Consider the following 23,484-nt stretch of genomic DNA (forward strand, 5'->3'; position numbering starts at 1 on the left):
GGTATATATATATTATTAGCTTTTGCCCGCGACTTCGTCTGCGTTGAATTATTGACAGCAGCTAAAGTAGGTATAGCGCCTGGATGCTAATAGCAATCATTCAATTCGCGCATTGCTTACTTCAATTATTAGGCAATTTATTAACTCCTTTCAATTCCACCCCCTTTGCACTCTCCTCAGGGATAATTTCCGACATAAAAACTATTATGTCCTTCCCCTGGACTTAAACTATCTCTTTACCATATTTCAACTAAATCGGTGCAGCGGTTTAAGCGTGAAGAGGTAACAGACAGACAGACAGACAGACCCACTTTCGATTTTAAATATAATACAGTGAAACCTGGTTAAATGAGAAACCTCTATAGCTGGGACTCATGGTGCGGTCCCCACACTTTAGCACTGAATTACCTCTGTTACTGAGATAAAACGAACCTCTATAACTGGGATTAGTTGTTGTGATTTTATAGTCACATTTACCTCTATAATTGAGACAGAGAGTGTATTTTACCTCTTTTACTGAGACTATATTTATAACATTACATTTTCCTAATTGCTTTTTTTTAATTTTATTGAATTACCTCTGTATCTGAGATAACGTCAATCTATGACCTCTCTAACTTGGACTTTATTGATCTATTTCCTTATTCTTACTAACTCTTAGTCTATCCACAAATTCCGCATTTGCTTAATTGTATCTAAACGACTTCAAGTTTCATTTAGTTACTTTATGTAGTTAAAACTATCGAAACGAAAGCTGAAATCTTGATAAGGAACAAGAATAAACAAATTTTCATTTAATAAATTTCTAAGACGCAATGAAGTCCGAATCAAATTTAATTGAAAAAATCTATCCTTTGGAAAATCATTCAAAATAAATTCAACGAAATATTTAAACAGACTTAAAAAATATTTAGGGACAAGGATTATTTTACCTAAACATTTAAAGATAATTAGAAAATATCTTGTTAACCACCTCTATAACTGAGATATATCCTCTATTCTCACCTCTATTAATGGGACCCTCTGTAAATGAGACAGAAATTTATTTGTACCTGGCTAACTGGGAGCCCGGGTAAGTGGAAAACCTCTTTAAGTGAGACAAATTTGCTCGTCCCTTGAGATCTCACTTATCCAGGTTTCACTGTATTAGTATGGATTATTTATGAGGGTGCTAGAATTTTTCGCTGACTTCGACTGCGACTTACAAAAAAAACCTTAAAAATTAAATGCTTCTAAAACTAACAAAGGAATATTAAATAAAGCTAAAATACATTTTTACACTTTATTTGATTCTATATTTTTGTCGAAAAATTGCTGAATTATCTCTTCTCTTAAAAATAATGATTATGTCTAATTTTACGTCTAACGCTTGACACAAAACTGAAGAAAAAAAAAGAAACATACTTAAATTTACTGGCTGGTACGCCTTTGAAACAAGAGAGCTGCCTTCATATTATTTTTTTATAATGAATGCTACATTACTTTAAATCTATACATATAAATATAAAACGCCGAATTTTGTGGTGTCCATTTTGTATAAACTACTAACACTCATCATCATCATCATTGGCCTTTACGTCTATTGCAGACGATTTATGGTGTAACATACATTTCACCGCCTGGGACGGAATTGCACCTGCATTACCCTCTCGGCTTCACTGTCTTATGCCACAGGAAAGGCGAGCCAATACGCGTGGAGACAGGTCAGCTGCAGGAATCTGCCGCATATTTCAGGTCGGACCCTACTCGCGCCTTACGGAAACTCCATTCCGGGTTTTATTTTGAAGTATCCTTCTCCTAGATGGATTGCAAAACAATGCTAAGAGGACCATCTCCCCCGTGACGAAATAACTTCTTACTTGGTTTGTGGACTTAGTCGCCTCGTACGACACCCTATCCTATGTGAAGGTTGGCGCTATTCTAAAGCCGGCCACCACACGGCACAAACTACTAACACTACCACTTATTTAATTTAAATACAAAGTAATTATTTTAATGTAGTATCCAAGTATAACATCAAAATAAAGTAAACGTATCACAATATACAAAAAAATGCAAGATCGGTACGACACTTTAAAGGCGGCCACTGACGAGCCTTCCAACAGTCCAAATAGCGTGGCTGCAATCCAAAATCGGTCCGTGAATGTCAAAAACGTACAATGTTTAATATTAGGATGCCGTCCATTCGGATGAATCCATTGTAGCCGCATCCATTTGGAAGGCTCGTCAGTGGCCTGCTTTACAGTGACCACCCAAAGAAAATTGCAACTTTTTTTTTTCGTTTAAGTTTTTATAGTGCGTTTAATAAATTGATTCGTCTAGCATTTACAACATTTAGTACTCTTTCCGAGTTGTAATGTTTTGGAACGGATCCAACGACTTTGATTTTAAAGAAAATACTCCACTTAATATAATAATAAAATGTTGAAGATAGATTTAGAAATTTAAGCTCTATTTAAATAACATTACGATATAAATTAGATCGCCGGAACCGTGTGTTATTTAATTCTAGAATTACTAAGGAATTCAAATATAGCTGCAATTTATAGTTTAGTAGAACATTGATGTAAATAAATCTATTATTTATTTTGATATTATTTTAATGTAATTGATGTGTCATGTATCACTACAATTTTGTCATTCATGTTATAATAAATTTATTAGTGGAAATAATATTATGGTACCCAGAGGTCGTGAGTTCAAGTCTCACCCAAGACAGTAACTTTTGCATACGTTTCTGCTTGTTAAAAATTAAATTTCATGTTTCATAGTTTTATTGTTAAAAATAACCGGACAAGTGCGAGTCCGACTCGCCCACCAAAGGTTCCGTGCTTTTTAATAAGTATTTGTTGTAATAGCGGCAACAGAAATACATCATCTGTGAAAATTTCAACTGTCTATAGTTCGTTTTTTTTAGCATTAGAAAGAACTTGAAAGAAGGTAAGCGATCTAGATATGTCTTTTAATTAAACGAAAAATTTATTCAATAACAAAACTTATACAAACTATTAATAAAATTAAGTATAGACTAAATAAATTAAAACTAAAACTAATAAAATAAATAAATAAAACTGTCTTTTAGTTGAAAAACGCTTTTTAAAAATCAGTAACTATTACTTATGAAAGCAGAAGAATATAAATGATCGTATTAGATTCATAATTGTTACATCTTTGCCGTAACTTATTTTTAAAATGTGGTTTTCAATTAAAAGACACATCAAGATTGTTTACCTTATTTCTAATGCTAAAAAAACTAACTATAGCTATCACGGTTCATGAGAAACAGCCTGGCGAAGTGGTGACAGACAGACAGATGGACAGACGGACAGTGGAGTCTTAGTAATATGGTCCCGTTTTTACTCTTTGGGTACGGAACCCTAAAATATAACATGGTAAGAGTATCCAAAACGCGAAATAACGCACCGTCAATATCAAGATTAATTTAATTTAAATTTGATGAAAATAAAATGTGTAAAAACGCATATAACATACTATCTTTTGACAGAAGTTACCTTTAAAAAGCCGTTAGGTATTTTAAATTATATAACAAATAATTAACACTGACACGCTCGTGGTTCAATTTTGGAATCTTTCGCTTGCTCGGGCATCAATATCAGCACGAGCGGTTAAACACCTACTTTTACCCCTTGTAAAACAAATAACTATTTCCATAAAATGTCTATGTAAATATCCATTTTATACCGATATAGAAAAAAACATATCTTCGGAATTCTTTATTCTTATAAATATGGTACGAAAACATACCAAAAAACAATAAAGAAAAAAAAACTTAAAATTACAATTACACTAAATACAAACTATTTAAAAATAAAAACTAAACTAAATCTAATCTTTGTTATTTACTACGATTCTCTCGAAATCTAAAAATCTATGACATAACCTGAGCACATTAGTGTTTAAACTATTTTGTATCTGTCCCGTCCTGAATGACCTAGGTCACGATACGTCTCCTAGGTAAATGTCATCAAATTAGGTCAAACTTCAACACTTTTTAAATCTAAAAAATCTACGCAAGTATTTAAAATCTTTTTTAGTTTTCGTTTTCTGCAGCGCGTTTATTAATATTTTTAAATAGAAAAAAAAATGCTAATATATAGTTTTATGAGGCCTGATCTATGTTATATTATTTATAATTATAGTAATGTAAAAATATAGTATGTGTTTCTTATAAGTATTATTTTTAGAGGCCATTTTTACGTAAAATGTCAGTAGACATCTAAAAATAGGTTAGAGTTTCGTCTCCAAAAATAATTAAATCAATGACGTCCTTAAGCGTAATATAATCAGATAATTATATTCATTAAAAAACCTTAAATGTATAATTTAATGTATAATAGAACTAATAGAGTATAGATAGCAAAAAAGGAAAATCGTTACTTACGCGAAAGAAAAATCCATTAAGGAAACGAACTGCACACATTTCTTCAGTTTCACGTTTGTCACTTGTTTTTTTTGTTTTTGGTTGTTAAATGATTTGTTTTTGGCTGATTTGGTTGTGGGCCCGTTTTAGAGGTCTGTGCCGCGGAGGACTCGGATCACACCCCAATTCAAGGGATGTGTTATGCTGGGGGATAGGGAAATGTGTGGAGTAGGCAGGTTAATAATATATATTTTTATTTGTGTTTTATTTTTGAGTGGCTTTTTTTAATGGTTTGTATTTCAATTTTTCACTCTAAATGTTTTCGTTTTAGATTTGTTATAATATATTTGATCAATAATTTTTGAGCATAAATATTTTTTATTAAATGAGGTAGGTACATATAAGGCATTGGTAACATAACATGACATTAAATTTAAAAATAATGATAAGGTAATTTATTTCTTAAAATTATATTTAATAAAAATCACAAATGACAGGCTAATTGCCAAGTGGCAATTGTATTCTAGTTTAATATTTCATTAAAAAAATACTACTGAGATTACTAAGCTTATTGTGTCAGTATCATTCACAATCATTTTAAACGGAAAGAAATAGTGTAACATGTACAAAATAACTAAAACCGTACAAGCAAATTCACTTTACAAAAGCTAGTTTTCAAATTACTTTGAAATTAAAATTTTAAATTTATATAAAATTAGCACTCAAATTCGATCAATGGTATTATGAAATATAAAAAGAATTTTTTTTTTGTTTTAATATCAAACAAAATAACAGAAAAGCTCTGTACCATTTGAAAATGATTTCAATTTCATTGTAGGTAATTGGTGCTAGTATTAGAACATCGCTGTTCTAATTCACACCTCAAAGGGTTTTTATGATATTCTTTTAACTTTTTTAACTTCACTACACGAAGGCAGTTAGTTTTTAATCCTATTGTTGTTACTCATGAGACTGTTTTATTTTTGCTGAGTAAAAACTAGAAAAATAAACAAATCAATAACCAGCGCCGTCTCCACACACGCCTCTGTCCCCGCAGCCTCTCTCCGTACCGGCGCGGGGCGCATGCGCCCTCCGGCACCACTTATCGGAAATGTATGGCGGGAGTTTTGACGTCCCGAGATCCCGATAATCTAGGATTATATGGAGATATGACGACATTGACGATTAAAGCTTAATTTACATTTATAACATTTTAATTTACATTTGCCATTGCTATACAGCGCGGGAATGCTGCCTGCGCGATAGGCACCTTGTCGAGGGGCCTAGGCTTAAGAAGGTAGGTTTTAGGGATTTTTGTTAAGTTTAGTTTTAGTTAATTAATTTTATAAGGTACTTGTATTAAGTTTGTTATATCATTTAGGCCCTCTTGTACCATTCCACTAACCCGGGGTTAACCGGTTAAACCAAAGGTTGCCATGGTTAGCCATACAATTTGACACTAGGTTAATAGTTTAACCGCTTAACCCCTGGTTAGTGGAATGGTGCAAGTGGGCCTTAGATAATTAAATATTCATATTAGTTTTATTTTATTTTAGAATAGTTTGTATTTTAGTTTAAGTTTAATTTTAAGTTATTTTTATTTATTGTTTTTTGACTTGTTTTTGTACCATATATATGATTAAAAACTAAAAATATTCATATTCAAACTTTATAACATTATAAGCGTGGTTGAAATGTCTTTACGTTCAAGCTTTCTAATCAGTGATGATTTCTGAATTCAGACATCGTAAATTCTCCATCATTTTTGGTGCAGCGGAGTGGTGTTAACGGAATTAATTAGCTTTAATTACGTTAATATTAACCGTAATTTACCATTTCAGTTGAAATTATCTATACCAATTCCGTTAACACCACTCTGCTGCACCAAAAATGCTGGAAAATGTACGATCACTGCTAATCACTCATCATGTACGAGTATTCTACGGTAGTTTTTTTTTTTGAGGTATGTACCTTAAAAGGAAAATAAAGGAACCCTTATAGAATCACTTTGTTGTCCGTCCGTCCGTCCATCCGACAGTGATGACGTCCATCAAGACCCTTTATCAGTGGGGAGACACTCCTGACTTCGGTCGAACTCGGCTCTGTTCGGCTCGGCATTGCTCCGAGCAATTATTAGGGTTGGCACCACTTGACTTCCTTGTGCGTGCACGGCCACAGGGGGCCGATTTTTGAAATTCGATCGCTCGATTTCGTGTATTTCGTTCAATAATATCTCCACTACTAGGCATTGAAATTCTACTAATAGAATTGAAAACGAGTGGTCAATACCACTAGATTCCCAATTTCTATCGCTTGTATTTCATAAATGAGTATTTTGCCTTTTTCCACCGATTTTCAAGTGACGAAATCGAACGATCGAAATTCAAAAATCGGCCCCCAGGTAAGATAATTACTTGAATTTTCACAATCCTAACTAGCCTAAAGGGATAGTGCTATATATTAGAAAGGGATAGCACGATTCGACCCTGAATCGCTGTCAAACTTCGGGTTTGTAGGAAGCGTCCTGTCTGTACGGTAGTATTATTATTTCTTCTGTGCCTTTATCTCAGGAACGCGCGGAGGTATCGAGTTGAAATTAAAACTATATACTCAGGTCTACAGTCCCTTGAAGCTGTGAAAAAATCAAACTTTTAAGTTAAAAGTAAAAAAAGTTACGGCCGTTTATGCCACAAAAAACGTAGGTATATTTCGATATTCTCAAGGGAATCAAAATTTATAGGATACTTCCCGTAGACCCAGAACTATAAAATTCGGCAAATAATATCGTCTATACTTGGTCAAGCAGATCTTGTCAGTAGAAAAAGGCGGCATATTTGAAAAATGTAGGCGCGCAGGGATATCGTCTCATAGAAAATTTGAATTTCTCGCCTTTTTCTACTGACAAGATTTGCTTGACCAAGTATAACACTACAAGTTTGTACAATAGGTCATCATCATCATGATCATCATCATTTCAGCCTATTTTTACGTCCCACTGCTGAGCACAGGCCTCCTCTCATGGGCGAGAGGGTTTTTGGGCTATAGTCCCCACGCTAGCCCAATGCGGATTGGGGACTTCACATACACCTATGAATTTCTTCGCAGATGTATGCAGGTTTCCTCACGATGTTTTCCTTCACCGAAAAGCAAGTGGTAAATATCACATGATATTTCGTACATAACTAAGTTCCGAAAAACTCATTGGTACGAGCCAGGATTTGAACCCGCGACCTCCAGATTGAAAGTCAGACGTCATATCCACTCGGCCACCACTGCTTCTACAATACACAATACACTACACACAACTACAACACTACACACAGTACAATAGGTACTCTTTAAGAATGTCCTGCAATAAAATGACGACTTAAATCTGCTACTATTTCAAACAAAAAATCGATTCAACAAGAAACACGATAAAACCGTCCCGACAGTTTCATCGTCACAAATTCCCAGAAAATTATGGGCGGCATCAATTTCAATCCAAACACCAATAAATTGGCATCTTTCGACGTTAGAGCGGCGCGGCGTTAGTGTATTAATAGCCGTTATATTTTGTAAAACTCGATTCAACCCTCGGCTGAACAGTGTAGTGTAAGCCGCGGCGCGCGCCGCTTGAAAAAAAAAAGCGCGCGCTTCCAACTGTCAAATTTCAAAATTCTAACCTCAAAATGTATGAAGAATTTAACAATAATTACCAGGATTTTCGTTATTATAAAAGTAAAAGTGATGAGTGTTGTGTGAAGGATGAGAGTAAAGAGGAGGGTCATATACAGCATGTGTTGGGGCCAAGTCGGAGATGCTTGGCGTGGGCGTGTAAGGCGTGTAAGAGGAAAACTGCGGCCGTGGACCGGAGGAAAGCGGCGACGCTTAGAGAGAGGCGAAGGCTTAGGAAAGTAAGTTCAAAACTGATGTGAACTTTTTCAATAGGTACAGTCGCCGTCAGATATATCGGAGCGGCCGAGGTGCTGAAAAATATCTGAGCACGCACTCTAATGCCTTTACAATAGACGCTTGTTTAGTTATTTGGCCGCTCCGATGGCATCTGATGGTAACCGTACCGTTATCTTAAAAAATTTGGTTGTCTGTAATGTCGGTTTACGTCCGATAATTTTGCGTAACGTAACGTCATGAAAAATTGCCATAACGTTAAAAAAATACAAACCAAACCTATTGTGTTTGTTAAAAGTGTTTAAAAAAAATTAAGTAAACATTAGAGGATTGTACAATAAACTACATAGATAAGACAAATGAATCATGCAGGCAGACTTGGCTAACAAAAGCGGAAACCACAAAATGGCGGCAAATTAATAAAACAAAAACGAAATATGTAGATACCTATGAGGCGATCAAAGTTGACTTAACATGAATGACGCTTAAACAATTTTCAATACTTTAACCTATGCTTTAAAAAACTACTCCCTTTAGAATAATGATTATTATCTATATTAATTCTGATAATGTGTCTGTAATTTAATTGTATCGTGTTTTCTTGGTTTTTTTAGTTAAGTAAGTATTTGTTTTTGATTGACATGTTATCAAATATCAATATGTATTTATTTAAAAGTATATACATAATTAGTTCGTTAGTATTCTAACTAGAGATGCTCCGGATATCCGGTTACTATCCGGTATCCGTCCTATCCGGCTCTCTTTTTAATATCCGGCCGGATACCGGATAGTAATATTGCTTGATTTTGGAGTAAAAAATCTGGATTTAAAAAACCGTCATGGTCATAATCGTCCTCGTTTATTATATTAAAACATTTATTATATTATATTAAACATTCCACTATTACACGCGCACTCATTTTCGAACTTAGAAATGAGTCCACGCGAACTTTCACTACGAAACAGATCAAAGCCTGCACAATGCGTACCTGAAAAACCGAAATGTAGGTATAATTTCGCGGGCCGAATATTCGGCGGCCGGATACCGGATATCCGGCCAAACAACTATCCGTTGTATCTCTAATTCTAACACAATGTATTGGTACCTATAGAAATAAATAAATTAATGATGATTTATTTCATCATAATTTCGTTTATGTTGAAGCTAAAATGTCTGAAATGTCCATTAAGAATCTATAAACATTCGAAATGTTAATAGCAATTAGGCACCCTCCGCGCGGTTTGCAAACGAGTTCATAAAATGTGCCTATTTTTCACAGAACAGCCTAATTTTCGTTGTATATTTTGTATTGATTATGATTATTGTTATTTTAGTGTGATATTTAACAAGTATTATTTTGACATTGAAGATATTGAAATTGAAGTTGTATTGTATGTAGATGGGGTATTAGACCGCGCGAGTAGATTTGAATGTAAGCAGTATGTGCTACTGTGTCTTGTCGATCCGAATAACTAATTATCCGATTATGATCTTTTTTTTTGTTACGCTAATTATTTATTTAAAAACTTTATTGCACATCAAAATATCCAACATCACAAAAAGTACAAAAGGCGAACTTAATGACTCGTGGAATTCTCTACCAGACAACTGTAATAAATTTTATATATACCTATATATATATTTTTTCTCCCAACAATAATTTTTAAAACAAACCTAGAAGTTATCACTAGAGGAAAAATATCGACAGTTGAGTTTATCGATGTAGGGACACCCTAGCTGTCATTTGAATTTGCTCCTAAAAATTCGATGTCTGTATAATAGTCAGTTACTGTAAATTTTCAAATAAATAGTGTTCCAAGTAGATATCTTAGACAGAAGTTGTGTACGGTCCCTTGCGACGGGTAGGGACCCTTTCAATTGTTAGTTACTACGGACCAAAGTTTGACAGCCCACCCTAAGGTTTGTATTAGATTGTCTAACTTCGGCCATTTATTGATTATCTTCTTCTTCTTAGTCGGATACTCTTGTCAGAGCAGTCGTGGTCAATGAGGTCGTTGTACGGCCTTTTTTGTTGTTTCCCGCCATGCTTCTCTATTTATTGCATTTCGCTCGCACAGATTTAAATGTGACTGAGCTGAGCTTTAACTTGGTCGGTCCATCGCATTGAAGGCCGCAATCTGGGTCTTAGTCTGGGTCGCGTAAAAATATATTTATGTTTACAAAGGTACTGTCAATTTTCAACAAAACTTAATGTCACCTAACCAAATGGCTTGTTGAGGTCTCTGGGGACAAAAGAGCTGGCAGCTTCCTCGCTCAACGCATAAGCTTTGCGATCCAGCGAGGAAATGCTGCCAGCATTCTTGGCACTATGCCCCAGGGGTCTCTAGATATAGATTTTTAGGTATTTTTTTTTAGGTTTAGTTTTAGTTTTGTAGGTAGTTTTAATTTTAAGTTACTTTTTATTAACTAAGTTTGTTATTGTAAACAGACTTTCTTAGTAAATTAACATTAATTACACCAAAAAAATTAACAACTTTTTCGTATTCACTTCAAAATATGGTACTGGATCGGAAATATGGTCTTAACACAATAATTAATAAATTAATTATTATACATTAAGACCACATTATAAGTCAAAATATGTTACTGAATCTGAAATATGGCCTTAACACAATAATTAATTGATTAATTATTATACGTTAAGACCACATTATACGTCAAAATATGGTACTGAATCTGAAATATGGTCGTAACATATTAGGTACATTATATTTTTTTTATTAATCTATATTTTAGCAATAAAATAAATTACATTCCTATGCTGACTAAGTAAGCTATATTTGTTTATATTTCTCACATTTTTATTGAACTACAATTTTATTTGTGTATGTACATTTGTGTGCATGTCCACGAGAATGACCCGACTCACGTTTAAATATTTCAGGTGGGTCCTTCGTTGTAAGTATTAAATTTGGAACGCGTTGTTTAGAATACAAAACTGCGTTAAGGGGCCCACTGATTACCAGTCCGCCTGCAGTCTCTGGCCTAATCGGGCGACCTGCCGTCCTAGACCAATAACGTCCACAAACATAAGCGATTATTGCCGGCCGGCAATGGTCTGCTGCCACCTCTGCGACTACAGACGAGTCGTCATTTTCCCACCGTACGGCCGCCTGCCGGCAATAGTCTGATATAATTTTGACAGATCCCTACAAATTGACAGTTCGCCGGACGATGTTAGCCTGTCAGTTAACCGCAGCAGGCCACACATTAACAGTTCTAGATTCAGACTTCAGATTTTGGACTGACGGCTATTCGGACTACGGCTCGTCGATTCCGGTCAGCGTCGACAGATATCTGCCGGACAGTCCGTGGCCTGCAGGCCAATTTACACACACATTATCAGATAGCCGGCCGGTGGCCTGTTGGCCGTCATCTGTTGTCAGTCGAAAGCCTTCAGTTTCGTGTTTTTCAACTAGTTTAATTTTTTCCTCAAAATGGACTGTCGACGTCAAAGATAATGTTTACACTTTTGGACCTTATTCCTTTGTAATAAGGCAAAAAATGTAAACCTATATTTTACTACTACAGTGAAACCTGGTTAATTGGTTACTTGGATAAATGGAAAACCTCAATAGTTGCAACCAAAGCTCTGGTTCTGGTTCTTTGGAACCAAAGGTCCTCTATAATTGAAATTATGAAACTTTTTTAGTTATTTTATTAGTTACATGAAATTTGATTTTGATGTTTTTATTATGTTTGCCTCCGTAATTAAACAGATTGCATAAAGTAGTTACCTACCTCTACCTACCTACCTACTCTATAATTGTAACAGTTCCATTGTTTGGTCCTATTTATTATTTCTACTAGTAAAATAGGATGTCCTTTAAATATTTATTTATTTCATTATTTTATACTTTATTGCACAAAACAAGTTAAAGGTACAAAAGGTGGACTTAATGTTTTAAGTTATTCTTTACCAGTCAATTACTGGCCCAACCAGAAACTATTTTACAAGCTTTTATTACCTAACTGACTTTCAAATCTGAGAAGGACGAAGGTTATCAATAGGGAATATTACGCGAAATTCTGCGTAGGGGGCGCCAGACCGTTACAGAAACGAAATACTACCAGAAAAAGGTGACGAAGTGGATTACTATATCTGGTGATGAACGTAATTTTTTTGTTTGATTTCTTGTAAATTATAAAAATCTATTACAACGTATCAAACAAAAAAATCACTCGTAAACCGCCCACCTACCCGACCTAATATTATGTAGAAAAGGTTTTAAAGAGTAGAATGAATAAAACAAAAGCATAACAGTAAAGTATTTTCATTTCTTTCAATTTGGTATACAAAGATAGCACCTAAATAAGAGCCGGTGTAAGTAAAAGTAGGTTGAATCCACCGCTTGCAGCTTCTAACTCCATATCCTTTTTTTGTAATAATTGTCACATAGTAGGAGAATTGCAGGTAGGTAATATCGCCACGCCACGCTCTGTAACGCCGAACACAGTTTGCTCCAGATGTTCTTTTAACTTAAAACGGAATGAATTAATGTTGTCATAATTCGGATCCAACTTGTAGCTGAAGAATTTCAGGCATAGATCTTATCTCTTGTCTAAGCAGGTACTTCGGTTAGGTTAGGTGAGGTATCTCCATACTTGCGCTAGTGTTCCTACCACGTGTCTTTATAGCGTACTTTATAGAATCAAATCGCAAAATTTTTGCAGAATGTCAGTCATGAAAAAAATCAGAATTGTGATATTATGTTTTCGATTTTCTTATAAAGGTATTTTTCATAGCTAGTCTTTTCATTGCTAGCTGCCGTGAACGCCAACGATGGTATACCTCCCGGCGTTATCTTGAGAACTATTAAAATTTTAACCAGTGTTTTAGGTAATATTGGGAGGCTAATTTCCCTATTTGAATCTTTGAATGCTTGCTCCTTTTTTTTCTCGGTTACACTTCCAGCAATCAATAATCATGTCTGTATTTTCGAATATATAAGCCACGCAAATACAATATGTCACATTTAAAATTAATAGAGAAAAAATAAGGTTTATGTTATAATTCTCTTTACGACATTTATTTTTGACTGACAGTAAACAACAGTTGCGAGGTAACAACATGATAAATAAAGAAAAGTCTTGACAAACTAGATACATGCAACCTTCGCATTGTTGTATTCAGGCCTTAAAATTGTATAAATTTTATACTGACATCTGGTGACGTAGTTTGCACATTCGGAATAATTTTATTTCAATTTGACAGAAGCCCTACCGTATTTAAGATTAATAAGGTCTACTGACCGTAAATTGTGTATGAAATTACAAGCAAATATCAGCCTCAAAGAATTAAGTATTGGATCCGTGATGTTTGAAGACAAAAAGTCGTATGCTTATATTGCTTATTAGGGACTATGAACTCTTAAGTATTAGGAATAAAATAGAATTTACTAATGCTGTAACGTGTGTCGATCGCCGGCCGGCTACCTCATGATGTGTGTTTGACTGGACTCGAGGCCACGGACTGTCCGGCGGATATCTGTCGGCGCTGACTGGAATCGTCAGGCGGCCACACACGATCAGTTCGTGTAAGTCGTCAGGCCGAAAACTGACAGAAAACTGTTAGTGTGTGGCCTTTTCTGCCGCCTTAAGAAAAAAAACCATAACTGACAAAAAGTAAGTTTCGAGAAAAAGCCAAAAAACTTTGCACTCCTGTTCAAATAGGTTAAATTCAAAGTACAAAGTTGAAACTTTTGTTAATGAACAAAGTAATTATGTAGAATTTTTATGCGTTGTAAATTATTCGATATCTATTTATTTAAATAAGTTATTTAGAAAAAATAGTTACTGCCTCGTGATATAAATAAAATAAAAATACCTTTACTAACATTAAATGACATAAGTGTGTACTTATGGTTTTTGTGTTAGTTTTGCACTACGATGTCTAAGAAATAAAAACACAAGTACACAGTTGTGCTTATGTTACTGACCGATCTCGAAGCTGAAAAAGCACAATTGGGTACTTTATGTTTTTTTTGCTTCGTTAACGTTATCAAATTATAATTTATCTCGTTAAAGGAGTTCTTAAAAATACGATAAAGATTCATAATTAATTATTTAAAGAAAAAAAAGGAGATATTTTTAGAGATATTTGATTAATAATGCAATATAAAACTAAAAAAATGCACAATTAGATTGCACTACCTAAGTAAAAATGCTATTAGGGACCTTTAAAATGTCATAATGTAATACAAACTGAAGTACTAGTCCTTAATTTATTGAGATGCTGCTGATGTTTGTGGCTAGACATTATTTTCTTGAATGTAACATCTGGCCATAAGAAGCAACCGTCTGCTCCTGGACGACTGCCGCATCGTTAAGGTGACAGTCCATTTCCAACGACAGCTGCAATACTGTTCATTTTACTATGGAAATTGACAATGACAGCGACGCGTTCAGTACCGGTAGTGCAGCTGCGGTTAGAAATGGAATGTTACCATTAGTAATCTGATAACCAAAACAAAAAAAACGCACCCACAGCCAAGAAGCAAGCACAAACAGCCTTTGCGTTCTAGAATAAAATATGTTTAGAATTAGAATGTTAGATAAGCTCAAACACTCAGAAAATTCTCAATTTTATTTCATTATAACAAAACTTGCAATCATAAAAATAACAACAAAGCGATACTCATGAAACAAACATAATGAAAAATAAATAGTTGGGAAATGCCTGTTTCATGAACAAGCTTGAAATTGGGCGGTGTATCCCATACTAAAATAAAATTAAGCCATGTGCCAATGCAAAACTGTAAGTGTTATTTTGCAACATACATAAAGCTCGGTGGTGCCGGAGTGATCACACATAGGATCGAAACTTTAAACCACGTTATTTTAAGCCATTGTACCTTAAATTCGTGGTCAGGGTTATAATATGTTTTAGTCTCAATAGACAAGTTACTTAACACCAATATAAATAAAGAGATAATGTTAATTCCAGATACGCATAGGTAAACATTTGAATACGCGCGCCAAGCCTTAACGTAGGTACCTACTAGAATCTGGCGAGGTTGCGGAAGAGTACTTCGGCGTTCCTGGGACCTCGCCATATTGCTATATGGCGAGGTCCCAGGAACGCTCGCTGCTGCGAGGCGGCAACAGAGGGGTTTTAGTGGGTAAACCTAGGGTCTCATTAGCCCACAACAGGGAGTCCCACATAACCATCCCGGCCCGTCCCCGCGCCGGGTGGTACGCGTAAAGCATTTCCCCTCTTAAAAAAAAAAGTACCTACTAGAATGACCGTGACAAATATACCTAAAGTTATTCAAAAATTTAGGCAAAATCTGGAATACGCGACGAGATGAGAAACGTAACATGGATATAAGTATACTTACAAATAATTTTTGACACTTATTACAATCACGTATACCATTAACACTTGTAATATTTTTTGAAGTAGGCACAGGAGTAATTAATACGTGCGTCGTACGCGCAACCTCTTCCGAAGGAAAGTAACCAGGAGTGAACCGGCCAAAATCTGTCCTTATAGGGGACCGGAGGGGGACTACCTACTAGCCTGATAAAGCATAACTGACCACAACATTTAATAAATAAAGCACAAGTTTACTTTTTTTGCAACCGACACTAAGCAGAAAAAGCATAAGGAAGAGTCATAAGAGATAGAAAAAACATAACGTGCAACTTATGTTTTTTCAGATTCCCATAGTTATGACTAATAATTATTTTATACTAACAAGAATGAACACTTCTGTCAACTTATGGGTTTTTTACATAGAAATTTTAGAGAAAACCAATATTATGGTTTTTCTTCTTGTGAAATAATTGTTGGGCTCAAATTCAAGACAAAGGAAAGAAACACAAGTCGTCAATTTAGTACTTTTCTGTCTATGAATATATACTTATGCTTTTTCTTTCTCAAAAAGGCAGTAACTTTACCAAAATGGTGTGTAGTTATGCTTGTCTAAATCGTGACCTGTTAGAGATAAAAAATAACTGCTAGATAGAAAAATCACATTTTTCTTCCTGATTTCGAGGGTGTCAATAACTCAATTTCGCAAAAATTGTCACTTATGGTTTTTTTTCTTAAGGCGGCAGTTTTGCGGTCAACTGACAGGCTGATATCGTCCGGCGGACTGGTAATCAGTGGGCCCCTTTACACGGTTATATTCGTATTTTTAAAGTGAAAACTTCTTTAGAGGCGCTGTGCATTTTTTGTGATGGGGAAAAAATGATAACTCGCGACAGGTCACGTGACCGACAGATTCGACAGATAAAAAATTCGTAAAACAGACACGTGACCTGATCGAAAAACTGTTGCAATGTCATAGAGTTTTCACTTCTGCCGGCACTCCCGGAGTGCAACCCGTTGTTTATTTAGATAGTACCCAGTTATATCAAAATGTATTTTAAGCAATTTAATCTAAGTTTAAAGCCACCAGCATTTCGTGGCACTTTAATATTATTTTGTGTTTTCTTTTATATAATGTATTGTACCGATTGTTTGTGCTTACGAATAAATCAATTCTATTCTATACTATTCTATTTACATATAATATGCATTATGGATGTCCACAATGCAGGTTTTGGAACGCAGTTTTATCCAATAAAAATTCTTTGGATGTATGGATGGGTAATCCTCAACCTCCCATCCTCATTAGAACAGGAACCCAGGACGTAATCTCTAAACTCTGAACGTAAATAGACGTCACGTAGGACAGATTATAGGATTAGTGGCATCGACTCTAACGGGTTCAGAACGCCGAAATAGATATGTAAATGTAAATCGTTTCCCGTATCGTTGAACATTAACATACTTGTATCGGTTTTAAATGTTTAGACTTTAACCTGACTTTAACCTATATAAAGTTAGACCAAGCTCAGTTAGACCAGACTATGCAAGTGTTATTTTAATCGGCAAACCTTTATGAAATTATGACGTTTAAATAACTTGAACTTAAAGTCAATTCCAATAGAACTTGCAAACTATGTAAACAAACAACGCAATTTTGATTTATCACTATTTCTCTTTGAATTTTCACACCACCTCATCAAATACCATTGAAACCATACACATATACACTATTGAAACGATCCGTTCCGTAAAATACATAAATATGTAACTGTATCTTGGATATTTAATTAAAAGTTTAAAATGGTTTCATAAGTTAGGTTATTAAGACCTGATGGAATGGCGGTTTTGTTTCTTTTAAATTCTACAATTGTCTATGATGGGTAGTGTTGTGACTAAAGTTTGTAATATAAACCCGCTACACACTACCCAACCCACGCTCTGTACCTACCGCCACGGTTATAAAATACATCAATACATGATTCTTAAGTACTAATTTGTCTCCTGATCGTGATTATACAAATTAAAAATAAGTAACTACTTGTTTTTTACTTTTAGTATTTTATTATTCGATATGGTTTGACATTAGTAAAGTAGTATGTAGGAGTCTTGCCCATCACTAGTAAATTGATCATTCAGAGACAATTTCAATATGGCGGTTTGTTTACATAGTTAGCAAGTTCTATTGAAATAGACTTTAAGTATGTACGTATCTAAATAAATTTAAAAGATATAGAGTTACACCAAGCTAAGTTAGGTCCGTCTACCTCTAAAGATTTTTAAAGATTTTTTACGTTTGCGAATCAAACATGTAATAGGTAGCTTATTAATCGCTTTATTATTACTTAGGTACTTAATTTTACAGTGCTTCGGTGTTAGCTGTAATGCTGTAAAATTTGATTTCAATAAATATCAAATCTCTTTTATTAAATTTAATGTTTTATTTATCTTTTGATTTTTTTTGTGGCGTCTTTAAACCTTAATCTGGGTGCATGGCAGTTATACCGCCAAGTAGAGAAACAAACAAGATAGGCGCATTAATATATATTAAAGGAATTTACTTTAAAATAGATAATGCCGTCTGAGTAAGCGGACTCGCTCCAGAGGATGTCACAACGAATTAGATGCGCGGGAGTGGATTACCAAGCTAAATGTGTTCGGTTACAAACTTCATACGAAAACAGAGGGCCTACCGCAAACCCCATTCGACGTGTTGCTTCTCTGTTCCACTTGTAAATTCGTACATAAGTAAGACAGGGAGGCAACCCGTCGAACGTGCTTCACGATAGGCCCTCAGGAGCCGTGTTCAAACTGTAAACAGTTTAACTTGATTTGATGTTGAGTGTTTGCGGCAACTGAAAATTTTAACTGTCTAGCTCTCACAGTTCATGAGATACAGCTTGGTAGCAGACAGACAGACGGACAGGATTAGTCTTAGTAATAGGGTCCCGTTTATACCTTTGGGTACGGAACCCTAAAAACTAACAGTAACAATTACATGCACACAACTTAATCTGAGTGTTTTTTTTTTTTGAATGGGCTTACTCATGGCCTTGCTAATTGTCTTTTCTGAGCCACTGAATTGTTATTATAAGTGGAAACTGTGTTAGCCAATGTAATATCTTAACTGATTTGTTAATATGTATAATATTCGATGTTTGTTTCCCTTTAATAAATAAATAATAAAAACAGTCACAAACACATTCGAAGTCTAAAATTACCGTTAAGTGCGGTTTCATTAAGAGGGTGCATTTATTTGTTTCCAAGTGCTTCCCGAAGGAATACACGTCAGATAAATTACGGGGCTAATGTGCGACACCCTGCCTTTCAATCTCACATACTTTACTTAACACGAAAGTGGACGAGCGCCCTAAAAACGCGCATTTATATGTTTAACGAGCAAAGCTCAGTCTCCCGTGTAAATTTTTAAACAGATAAATATCTGTTTAAATACATATTAAAATATTAGTTATATATACTTGTCAAGCGGACCCCAGGCTCCCATGAGCCGTGGCAGAAAGGGATAACGCGAGGAAGAAGAAGAAGAATATAGCTCATTAATATTATTTTACAGTACATTATGGTATTATGGTCCTACTTTTCCGCACTAGCGCGGGAAAGAGTACCTTTCCGTACGTATGTCAAAAGTTTAAAGGGCCATAATATATGTACTGTTAAACGTTGTACGATACACGTGCGAATAGGTAATTCGCAACTCGTGTCGATTTAAAACACTCCCTTCGGTCGTGTTTTAATTTATTGCCACTCGTTTCGAATTTCCTCTTTTCCGCACTTGTATCGTAAATAACTATTAATTAATAAATGTTCACAAAGCGTAAATTCAAACAAGCAAAAACATATAAAGTCTGCTTTTATTACGCGATACGCTTATGAGTTTTATGTCCCCCACAAAATTAGACTAGCTTATTAGCGCCGACTCATTTGTTCTCGCCGACCCGATTTGTGGCGAAAGAAAAAAGTGGGCGAGTGTAAAAAAGCAGCCAAGTTCCTTCGACTATAGTTCGTTTTTATTAGCATTAGAAAGAACTTGCAAGAAGGTAAGCGATCTTAACATGTCTTTTAATTGAAAAACGCTTTTTAAAAATCAAAAACTATTACTTATGAAAGCAGAAGAATATAAATGATCGTATTAGATTCATAATTGTTACATATTTGCCTTAACTTATTTTTAAAATGTGTTTTTCAATTAAAAGACACATCAAGAGTAAGAGGTAAACAACCTAATTTCTAATGCTAAAAAAACGAAGTATACAAAAAACTGCGTCACGAAAATGCATGCACGAAAAAGTGTCACGTTGTGGACAATCTCCATGGAAACGTTGTTAACAGATCTCCATGCCGTAACGTTACGGCCATTTTTCATCAATGTTTTCTTATGACATTTATCACGCAAAATTATCGTCCGTAAACCGACTTTACAGACAACCATATTTTTTTTGGTATTTAACTAACTAACTATTTTGTCTCAGCGATCCAAAGAGAATCTTGGCCTCCGAAACGAGAGCGTGCCACCTGTCCCGATCCTGCGCAACTTCCTGCCAGTTACTGACGCGAAGCTGAAGCAGATCCGCCGCCACACTGTCTTCCCAGCGATACCTGGGCCGACCCACTGGACGGCTACCAGTCGGTCGTCCCAAGAACGCCTTCTTGACAGCCCGATCCTCTCCCATTCTGAGTAGGTGACCGAACCAGCGAAGTCTGTGCGCTTTCGTTTCGCCGATGATATTGGGTTCGGCCACTAACTCCTCGATCTCGGCATTTTTCCGGATTTTTTTTTTTGGTATTTAAGATTTTTATTATTGTATATGTTAGTTTGTAAGGTATGTATCTATGGGCCTTAGTTGCCAGAAAATAAATGCTTTTGATTTTTTTTATTTGCTTTGATAATTACTATAGGTCCACCACATACATACACCCTGCACATTTTAGAATGTTTAAAAGCGTTTTTCAATTAAAAGACCAGTCAAGATCACTTACCTTCTTGCAAGTTCTTTCTAATGCTAAAAAAAACGAACTATAGGTTCTGTGTATTCGGGTAATGTCGGATAATTCCGAAATTTTGATGAAAATCACCCTAAATTCCATCATAATAAAAGTCTCTTTTCGGAATTATCCGACAGTTTCCGGCATTCGGAATTACCCGAGTAAACCTTAGGTAGAACTTACCGTTTTTAACTTATTATACATAATACAAATGACTCGTACGTAAAATCGACAATATTAAAAAAATATGTTGACAAACACTTTTATGGCTTCAGCCGGCCTAGCCAAGGTTACAATCGCTATCGCTTCGACAACGAAAAGCATTATGTCTCTCTATCACTCTTCCATATAAGTGCGACAGTGACAGTTGCGTTTCGATCGCTACGGAGCGTAAGCGATCGGCATCTTGGCTACGCGGCCAGAAAATATAGTCGTTTAAAACATTTTTGCGTGCAGATATTATTTTTACCCGACTACGGCAACGCAAAAGGAGGGTTATGATTTTGACCGGTATGTATGTGGGTATGTATGTATGTATGTATGTATGTATGTTCATCTGTTCCCTCATAACTTCTAAAGTACTTATTATAATTTAACAAACGATATGTCATTCGAATCGTCTTAATCGTCCGCTGGTTATAGGCTATATGGCGTCACAAAAAAATTAACACTGCGCCCTCTAGAGGTCATAAAGTCACGAACCAAAAAACTAAAATTAAGTAATGATGATGTGTTATACATCATTGGAAAGAGCTCGATTAGCGCATTTCAAATATATAAATATTGTTAGCTTTTGCACCCGGCTTTGCTTGCATACGCCAGATAAAACATTAATTTATCGGTTAGGTGATTCGAACTATGAATCTACAAGCGCTCTGGATTATATCCGCGTGTTACGCGACTACGGCGATACAAGAAGGTTTTTGCAAAAGAAATTTGTTTGGCCGCTATACATGGTGTTTTTTTAATGACCTGCAATATTTTATTTATAACGTGAATAGGTATAGAAGTCTAGATCAGCTAAAAGGTATGAAACAGCCATACAAGAGACGGACGAGGCACGCTGTCCGTACGAAGCTGGCTGTACGCGTTCCAAAGCCGGGCGCCTTCGGCACCCTCATACTAAAAGAGTCGGGCGGAGCCCGACGTACGCGTTACAAAGCCGGGCGCCTTCGGCGCCCTCATACTAAAAGAGTCGGGCGTAGCCCGACGTACGCGTTCCAAAGACGGCCGCCATCGGCGCCCTCATACTAAAAGAGTCGGGCGGAGTCCGAGGGACGCGTTCCAAAGCCGGGCGCCTTCGGTGCCCTCATACTAAAAGTGTCGGGCGTAGCCCGACGTACGCGTTCCAAAGCCGAGCGCCTTCGGCGTCCTCATACTAAAAGAGTCGGGCGTAGCCCGACGTACGCGTTCGAAAGCCGGGCGCCTTCGGCGCCCTCATACTAAAAGTGTCGGGCGTAGCCCGATGTACGCGTTCCAAAGCCGGGCGCCTTCGGCGCCTTCATACTAAAAGAGTCGGGCGGAGTCCAAGGGACGCGTTCCAAAGCCGGGCGCCTTCGGCGCCCTCATACTAAAAGTGTCGGGCGTAGCCCGACGTACGCGTTCGAAAGCCGGGCGCCTTCGGCGCCCTCATACTAAAAGAGTCGGGCGTAGCCCGACGTACGCGTTCCAAAGCCGGGCGCCTTCGGCGCCCTCATACTAAAAGTGTCGGGCGTAGCCCGACGTACGCGTTCCAAAGCCGGGCGCCGAAGGCGCCCTCATACTAAAAGAGTCGGGCGGAGCCCAACGTACGCGTTGCAAAGCCGGGCGCCTTCGGCGCCCTCATACTAAAAGTGTCGGGCGTAGCCCGACGTACGCGTTAGGCGCCCTCATACAAAAAGTGTTGAGCGTAACCCGACGTACGCGTTCCAAAGCCAGGGCGCCGAATCGGTGCCCTCATACTAAAAGAGTCGGGCGTAGCCCGACGTACGCGTTCGAAAGCCGGGCGCCTTCGGCGCCCTCATACTAAAAGTGTCGGGCGTAGCCCGATGTACGCGTTCCAAAGCCGGGCGCCTTCGGCGCCTTCATACTAAAAGAGTCGGGCGGAGTCCAAGGGACGCGTTCCAAAGCCGGGCACCTTCGGCGCCCTCATACTAAAAGTGTCGGGCGTAGCCCGACGTACGCGTTCGAAAGCCGGGCGCCTTCGGCGCCCTCATACTAAAAGAGTCGGGCGTAGCCCGACGTACGCGTTCGAAAGCCGGGCGCCTTCGGCGCCTTCATACTAAAAGAGTCGGGCGGAGTCCAAGGGACGCGTTCCAAAGCCGGGCACCTTCGGCGCCCTCATACTAAAAGTGTCGGGCGTAGCCCGACGTACGCGTTCGAAAGCCGGGCGCCTTCAGCGCCCTCATACTAAAAGAGTCGGGCGTAGCCCGACGTACGCGTTCGAAAGCCGGGCGCCTTCGGCACCCTCATACTAAAAAAGTCGGGCGTAGCCCGACGTACGCGTTGCAAAGCCGGGCGCCTTCGGCGCCCTCATACTAAAAGTGTCGGGCGTAGCCCGACGTACGCGTTAGGCGCCCTCATACTAAAAGTGTCGAGCGTAACCCGACGTACGCGTTCCAAAGCCAGGGCGCCGAATCGGTGCCCTCATACTAAAAGAGTCGGGCGTAGCCCGACGTACGCGTTCCAAAACCGGGCGCCTTCGGCGCCCTCATACTAAAAGTGTCGAGCGTAACCCGACGTACGCGTTCCAAAGACGGCCGCCATCGGCGCCCTCATAGGCACTAAAGGAGTCGGGCGTAGCCCGATATAGGCGGCGCTCTGCGTGCATTTCAGTACGGAGGACGCCCTCGCAAAAGTAATATAAAGTGACTTCAAAAAGTTAGTAACGAA

The 23,484-nt window shown here is 37.2% G+C and overlaps 1 protein-coding gene across 1 annotated transcript in view; it reads left to right on the plus strand.

The window, feature by feature from the left end:
• The first annotated feature begins 8,037 nt into the window (after window positions 1-8,037).
• Window positions 8,038-23,484, plus strand: part of LOC134677994 (transcription factor SUM-1) — a 29,822-nt gene continuing 14,375 nt past the window's right edge. The window contains exon 1 of the mRNA XM_063536436.1: window positions 8,038-8,277. Within this exon, the coding sequence (XP_063392506.1) occupies window positions 8,053-8,277 (225 nt within the window). The 5' untranslated portion in view covers window positions 8,038-8,052. The remainder of the gene's footprint in view (window positions 8,278-23,484) is intronic.

This window comes from Cydia fagiglandana, chromosome 27 (genome assembly GCF_963556715.1).
Source record: "Cydia fagiglandana chromosome 27, ilCydFagi1.1, whole genome shotgun sequence".
Lineage (NCBI taxonomy): Eukaryota > Metazoa > Arthropoda > Insecta > Lepidoptera > Tortricidae > Cydia > Cydia fagiglandana.